General features: G+C 28.4%; 1 protein-coding gene across 2 annotated transcripts in view; it reads right to left on the minus strand.

The window, feature by feature from the left end:
- Positions 1-1,497, minus strand: part of LOC111635621 (BTB/POZ domain-containing protein 2-like) — a 14,495-nt gene extending 12,998 nt beyond the window's left edge. Inside the window, exon 1 of one of the 2 annotated variants that reach the window (XM_023380634.1) lies at positions 1,366-1,497. In XM_023380634.1, the coding sequence (XP_023236402.1) occupies positions 1,366-1,419 (54 nt within the window). In that variant the 5' untranslated portion in view covers positions 1,420-1,497. Of the gene's footprint in view, positions 1-103; positions 240-1,365 lie in introns of those variants that run through there. The other variant, XM_023380635.1, reaches the window with a different exon arrangement.
- Between the last annotated feature and the right edge of the window lie 7,227 nt (positions 1,498-8,724).

Genomic DNA, 8,724 nt, shown 5'->3' on the forward strand with positions numbered 1-8,724 from the left:
AATTCATAACAAAAGGAGAGATCACTGTTTCTTTTTATCATATTTAATGATTAATTATATAAGAAAATTGTTTAAATTTCTTTAAATACTTAAATATACTTACGATAATGTCAGATGATCTTGAATTATCCATTAGAGCTAGCTTAGTTAACTCTTTAATATAGATAAACGTTAAAATATTAACCAATAGTAATTCTTTCTACTAATGACATTGATCCACTTTAGTACCAGCAACATTCGATGATAAATCATGTTTCTTAATCGTCAACCTCAATGTAATTATCTTTGCTATATTAATGCGAAGATTAACGTCGTTCAGTTAACATCTGGCTCTTCCCCTGCGAAACGTACTTCACTGCGATACAATTCTGTTTTGACAAGAAGGCGGTTCAAATTGTTCAAAATTTGACTGTTTTCGATTAAATTATTCACTTTAACGGGGTTTTACCAAGTGTCTTTAACCCGAAGATCGTATAGTTAAATGTTCCGAACCCCTTTATAATGTAGATAAATAGATTTTTCGCTGTTTTCACTGCTTCTTAATGCCTACCTGAAGGGAATAAAATTGTTTAAACCAACGTCACCACGACAAAATATGAAACTCTTGAATGATAAGCACAGGTGCAGTTTATGTAGAGGTATAAAAATCCACCTGGTACTGAAAGAAACGGTTTATTTTGAATTAATGGTAAATTTTAATAGACGTCTGCATAAACAGGACTATTTCGATAAGAGTCTAGACAGTCATTAACTTAAGTTTTTTAGAAAATTTAAAGTATAAAATTCCCAAAATATAACCTTTAAAAAAAATTTATATCTACTTAAACAATAATTGGATTAGTCGATGAAAACAAGAAGAAATAAAATCGATAAAAGTCTCACCCGTGACCGAATTGCTCACGAAATCGATACAAGAATTTCATTTGTTTATCTCAAACCACGTGATAGTCTTTGTTTGTATGCAGGGTCGATTTTGGGAAGGTTTGAGAGAGTTTTTTTTTCTTTTATAAACATTACCTGCATCGAAAAAAAGAAAAATCTGTACACTTCACTCAACGTTATTATAATCGAAACAGGGGAATGAATGTGTGTTTTTTTTGCGAAAAATAAAGATATTTATTAAGAAAATGTTATAATAATTACAAAGTTTCAAGAGTTTTAACTCCGCGAGTAGCCATTTTTAAATGGTTATGCAGTAAAATCAGCTAGGAATGCTCTGGGATGCAGCAGTATAGAAGTAATGAAATTCGGCTTTCTTGCATAACATCTATCCGACCTTCCTATCTTTAGTCCTTGAACTAAATAACTCCTCCATTTACCCTCATCGTTACAGTAAAAGAAAAAGTAGTTTAAAGCGTTACTCACCCACATCAAGCAACTGCAAAACGTTTCCGACTTCCTCTCTCTACCACACTCCATCTTTGTCGAGCGAACTTCCTTTTAATAAAAGATGCTAAACATAACCATGTTGTATAGCTGTTTGTATTGGAGACCTCACGCAGCCTGGGCTTAGATGGCTAGTTCAATGAGCATGCGTACAAATACGCGATGTTGTATCTACGGAAGACGGGTTGGTCCCGCACCTCCCGTGTTTCTATCACCATCTCTCTTCCCCCCTTTTTGCGTATATATAAATTTATGCTAATTCCTCCTCCCTAGCCGAGATTTATTACATACGCGAGATGTTATTAAGCACAGTTATCTTCTAAAAAAAAACGTGTTAAACTTTAAAACACACCACCCCAATTCTCTCCCCCTTGAACAAAAGATTCTGAAAGATCGATCGTGTTCGATATTCCGGATGATGAATCATCACCATTGCTTCAAATGATGCATAGATTTTCAAGTTATTAATTCTAGAATCGATCTAATTTATTGGAAACAGCATAAAAAAACGAAAGTATAGAATCTTTTTATATTGTATTTAACAAACTCCCTCCCCCTCTTTACTAGATTCTAGATTTTTTTTATATTAAATTTTCTTCCGAGTTTATAGCTCTCGAGGGAGTATTTTATTCCGCATCATCAAGAAAAAATAAAATAAAATAAATCGTTATCAAGATGCGAAACACGATCAACAGTAAATGATGCGGAACGGATAAGAAAGGATCATAAACTAGACCTTTTTTTTGTAGATCTACATCATATTTAATGCTTATAGAGAAAAAATTCATTTACTTACCACCCGATCTTAACGACGTACATCTAAATAATTCCCTCCTTTAGACGTTTAAAACGTTTTTTCACTCATTTATCAACTTAAATTTCTCTTTATATACTAACAGAGTTGACGTCATTTTGGTCATAATTAAACAACACAAGGTCTGTTCAATCAGCAATTTATATTTTACGGTTGGTCAGTAACGTTAACTAAAAATACTTTTTATCACCTCTTCCATATTATCTCGACCCTCCTGTATATAAAAAAGAATGTGTAAAAATACGAAGCAACCCCCCCTAAAAATTCTATCCTCTTCAAACACTTTTTACGACGGATACGCAAAGTTTTCAAGGTTATAAAAATATACAGAAATAAAGTTTATATACTAGATTTTTATTTACTCAAACCAAAAATTTACTGACAATTTATCGGGTCGATAGATTTAGGGTACAAAAAAATAAGGTAAAGTAAAGGTAAATAAGGTAAAGTAGCATGAAAAGTGGGTAGACCATTATCTTCTCCCGCAGAGGATAACGTTACGAAAGTAACGATCTAGATTTATGATAGTGTTTTACATCATCTAACGATTTATTTTATTTTATTTTTTTAAATTAAAATACAATTTTTACAACCATAAATAAGTAAAACGTAACCAGCTTTAAGCTACGTAAAATATAAAATATTTATGAATATTTACAAGACCAAGGTCGATATTATTTTAATGAGTTACTCACCAATGTATATATTTCTCCATTTTTTTTTTTTTTTATTATTATTATTTTTGATTTTCGTAACATGACCTTGTATACGCTACGATATTTTCTATAGAAAAATAATATATCTAGTAACCAGTTTAAGAATATTTTTCGACGATGTAATTATAATTCTTTTACCATAATTAAATATTTTAGTTTAAGACAGCTGAATAATTTAAGAAAAACACACACACACACATACAAAAAAATAGTCTTGTCTCTGTTAACTTAATTAGAATTGCTTTATTAAACTTACCTCTTTTTTTTTTAATTGATTAAAGCTACAGAATTGCTTTAAAAAATAAATAAAATAAATATATTTAGTCAAATTATTTTTCTAAATTTTAATATAAATTTATCTTAAATTTCTCTAAACAAAATAAATACTTTTATATTTAATATTTAGATTATAAAAAGCTTACAAGTCTAAACTGTTGGAAACCCCCCCAAAAAAACTATTCGAAGGGCCAAAACTTCACAAAAAAAAATAGTTTAAGGAACGATGACTATCTAAAAAATTTCATGGGAAAAAAAAATTCAGTTAGAACGTGACATCGGGAGGGGTCAGAATTGGTATATATCATCACCCCGCATTTAGAAATGGGAGATGCTTTCGTTTAAACCACGTATAGAATTGATAACTTTTAGTTATAGTGAGGACCTTAAGGGAGATTTTGTGACAGGATCCAGACATCCGTAGAAAATTTCTAAAGATTGATAACCAGAAAAACNACGAAAATTTGCATACAAAAGTTTAAATTCGTTAAATTATCGTCTTTTTTTTTTAAATTTTGCTTTGATTTTTGTATAAATTTTCTAATTTTTGCTTAAATTTGCATCAAGATTTCGAATTTTTATACAGAAATTTTGCTATAATTCAGCCATTTTTTTTCATATTTATTTGTCTTATACATAAAAGTACCGCGTTATGTAACATATTTTATGTTTTTTTAAAGATTCAAAATACCATAACGTCGTATAAACAGTACATATATATATAGCTGTTAAAGTCTTTATTAGCCATTAAACATTGCAGTTAATTTTCGATCGATTTTCCTGTTAAGAAAGCGAAAATAGCAAAGTTAAAAGGAAATTTTATATGTGGAGAAACAATAGGAGGCCCATCATTAAAGTACTATTTAAAATTAAATCTTTGTTCTGATATTTGACCCCCTGCTACCAATTGGCCAAGGACTGATTTCTCTGGCCTTTGCTCTATAATGACCCACATTTAACGTTTAAAAACAATGAAAAACATTAAAATCTTCTTTAAAAACATAAAAGAAAGAATCTTCTATAAGAAATCCATAAAGTTTTGTATATTTTTTTAGAAAATAAGCTTTGAATTGTAAACATTCTATCATCTGACACGCACCTGAATTATCATATTTAATCCCATAGTTTAAGTAATACTAAAGGAATTGGTGTAGTGTACTAAGGATTAAATTCTTTCTAAATTTATCTAAGAGCAATAAATTAACTTTCAAAAAATATATTTAACGTGAAACAGTGCCAAAAATTAATTCTAAAAATTAGTAGAATGTAATGCAAAAATATACTTAAAAATCAGTGAAAAGTGTATCTAAAATTAATAGAATTTAATGCTAAAATATATCTAAAAGTTGACAAAATGTAATGCAAAAGACCCCCTAAAAATTATTTAAAATGAGTAGAATTTAAAGCCAAAAAAAATGTCCTAAAATTAGCAGAAATTAACGCAAAACATTCTAAAAATTAGTAGAAATTAATGACAGAAAATCCTTAAAAGACTAAAATTTAAAACAAAAATCCCAAAAATTAATAGCAATTAATTCCAAAAGTCCTTAAAATTAACAGAAATTAACGCAAAAAATTCCCCAAATTAGTAGTAGAAACCAACGAAAAAAATTCTTAATGAATAAAATTTAAGATAAAAATCCCTAAAAACAGTAAAATTTAAGGCAAAAATCCAAAAGATTAATAGCAATTACTTCCAAAAGTCCTTAAAATTAGCAGAAATTAACGCAAAAAATTCCCCAAATTAGTAGTAGAAACCAACGAAAAAAATTCTTAATGAATAAAATTTAAGATAAAAATCCCTAAAACAGTAAAATTTAAGGCAAAAATCCCAAAAATTAATAGGAATTAATTTCAAAAGTCCTTAANTTTATTAAACTTACCTCTTTTTTTTTTAATCTTGACTTTAAGTAATATAAGTATATTTATGGCTTATATCATAATAAATAATGTCTTAAACAGTGAAGTAATCTATTTTATATATTATTTTCATGTGGAGTAATTTATCATAGGTCATAGAGTCAGTACGATTGTGACAGTTATTACCGACTTATCAGTCATCAAGAGTTGTAACTAGACTAATAATCGTAAATTTACTGCAATGGTAATTACAACTCGTAGACTACTTTTATACAGCTTATTAATGACTAGTTTAATATTTTTAGATCATATACTTTGATTTCTTTTGATGATGTCTTTGTTCGTCAATAATTTATCGATAGAAAATTCTATCAAACTCAAACGTTACATTAACAACTTGCCATTAACATAAACTAGTACTCATTTATGTAAGTGATATGTTGTTTTAGAAATTTAATTTTACAAACTTGTATGTGAAATAAGTTAATTTACTGTATAGTTTACTATATTATAATATAAACAAGATCATAAAATTTGTAAATTTTTACATGCTCGAATGTAATTTTTAATACTTTAATTGTATATTTTTGCAGGTTTGATGCATATAATTTATATTAAAGTGTGTGTCGAATAATTCTAATCATTTCTTGAATTGTTTTATATGAATTAAATAGATATTTCTACCTTTAGACTTTGTTAAAGATTAAATAATCATTTATTTAAGTAATTAAAAGCACTGAAACAGAAATTAATTCATTTCTGCTATTGTTAAATGATAATTAAAACACAGAAATATATCAGAAACAGATGAAATTAAACAACTGAAACGGAAAAATTTCATTTTCTGTGGCTCTTTAGTTGAACTTTCGGTGTTTTTTTTATGTTTTATTCTTTAGTATAATTATTATTTTAATATTAACTTGATTTAATTAATATTTTATTAGTAAAGAATATGGAATAAATTTTTCTGTCTTATCATCCTTACAGAATGAATATAATTAGAACAATTTGTTTTAAATAAAACAAGATCTTGAACGAGATTTATTTTATTTCTGCGTTGTTTGAGGCCTTGAACTATGTAAATAAAGCTCTTGTTGCAGATTCTGTTTCAGTCTGTTCATTTATTCAAAACATTAACACAATTAGAACCAATAAAAATGTTATATTTCAAGTGTAAATTTTTAAAAATTTAAAAAAAAAACACTACCAATTTCTATTATAAACTGAACAGTTTCTATTATTTTTTTGTTTGTTTCAAATTTCTATGATTAAATTTTAATTTTAAGTAAACAGGTTGGCCCTCCTTTAAAATACATTTTCAAATTCTTTATTAAAGTTTTTTGACAATATATTAGAGGAAACGTTTGAATGACAATGGAAAGGGTCTGCAAAATAGTTTTGTTTTCCCATTTATATGTTTGACAACTTAATTTTTGCCCGATCACATCCGCCCATTCCCACCCAACATCAATCTCTCTATTCACTTCTCTGTAAGGGTGGGACATTGATATCTTTCGTGACGTCAGTGAAATGTTGGCTTAAGGGAAAATAAAGTTAAAACACCTTTACATATAAAAAAAAAGAAAAAGAAAAGCTTTCCCTTTATCTTATACTTAGTTTAAGGTCTGAAGATAGTATTTAGTTCTATTCTAGAATATATTTTTTAATAGAAAACTTCATTAAGATATAGAATTTAAACTGTTAATTTGCTCATTATTGTGATATTATTATTATTTTCTCATTTGAAGGTAATAAAATAATGCTTTTTTATAGAATAATATGAAGATTTTAATTAGTTTTATCATAAAAAAATGCTTCACTTATAATATATGATACGTGTAGAATTGAGTAATGTGTTTAAATTAATGCTAAAGTAAGAATTGCACCTATTAAGTCCTCACATACTGGGGTGAAAGTTCAAATTATTGACACTCTTAGAATCTATTCTACTCCCTTGTAAGTGCGGAAATTCATCTTTACAAGATAAATTTTTTAACGAAATATTTAAAATTACAGGCATTACTCGTTCACTTCTCCACATATGAGTGATGAAGAATACGTGATGCGACGAGAAAACACTGTAGGCCTTCTAACCCAAGTCACAAAATTAAAATAATCTAAGGTAATACTAAACAAGTAGAAACTCTTCACAAATTAATCTCTGTCATAGTTAAACGAACGAAAGGAAATTGGAGAGGTCAAGGATGGTGTCTTTCTGTCTGTCAGAAATGACTTCGTCTTCGTCTGCTACTTCTTTATTTAACTGTCAAAAGTATTCATTTGATTTACTTATACTAGAAGAATGATAAATTAATTTGCTCTAACAAATATCATCGAATAATCATAAACTTACCACTTCCAATTCACATCCGTATTTTGTTCAATGGAAGAAGACACCAATCAATCATCCTTAGAATCGTTCATCAAATGCTACAGCTTGAACGTGTTATGATCATTTAAATAATTTCTGCTTTATATGCTGATCTCTATACTTGACTATACGCAGCTACGAACTTTCTTTCACTCCTTTTATGGATTTAATTCTTCGTTTGCTAAGATTATTCACAAATATTCTCTTCTATAACCTCAAAAGCTTCATTTTATACTATAATTATGAGTGCAACTCCATTAGTAAATATTTCACACGGATTTATAGGCCTATATATATAGTTCCATTAAATTATCATGTACAAATTTAAATAATTAATCGCAATTTTAAGTGATTATGTATATATACCACTCCATTGAATATGTCTTGTACAATTAATTAAGCGGCAAAGTTATACACGGTACCATTGAATAAATATATCTCCATTAAATGTGTGCAACATCATTAAATGAATACAGGTATATAATTTCATTAAGTGAATACATAAGTGAATACGAGTAAGTGAGGGTAAGCTTAGGAATCTAGAATATAGTCATTTACTTAACTGGATAACGTCAAGAATATGAAAATTTTACATTATCGACATCAATTTTTTCAATTTCTAATTACACACCTTCGATATCCATCATACTGAGAATTTATGATGGACGTTTCGCTCCCTCAACTTGTCTCGTGATCAATTACTTTATGATTAGATCTACATCTGGTTCTGGCCACCTGGATTCTCAACTATAAATAATCATAAGTTTGTATTTTAAAGAATCTCTAATTTAAAAATATGCGGTTCCTCCCTTTCAAGAGGAATTTTATTGAGGATTTTTTTTTTTTTTGGTACGTCATAGAACACTATAGAGTTTTTATGTGTTTCGCTCTCAACAAGGTGAACGTAGTTAATGTCTTCTTAAATCGGCGATAATTCGTTCGTAAAATTTAATTAGAGCAGATTGTTGTGTAAATTTACTTATAACCCATTTTATAGCTTCTATACCAAAGGTTTAGATACATTATAATTTCTCGTATGAGCATTGGAGCGCATCCAAAAGAGCGTGCATAAAAAAAAGTCTCTTCTGTCGCGTGAACGAAAGCAAAATCGACACGGAAATCCCTCAATAAATCAAAAATTACAACACAGAATAGCGGATACATCGGGGAAGTAAACAAAAGAATATGCCCGGCGATAAAGATCTACAAAATGCGCGATGCTTTAAAAAATACGTCCGGGGGGTGATCATAAATGACATTCCAAGCATTTACACTAGATTCCAAACGGTTACGGTATCAAA

Source organism: Centruroides sculpturatus, unplaced genomic scaffold (assembly GCF_000671375.1).
Source record: "Centruroides sculpturatus isolate CEXI.00-Female unplaced genomic scaffold, Cexi_2.0 scaffold727, whole genome shotgun sequence".
NCBI lineage: Eukaryota > Metazoa > Arthropoda > Arachnida > Scorpiones > Buthidae > Centruroides > Centruroides sculpturatus.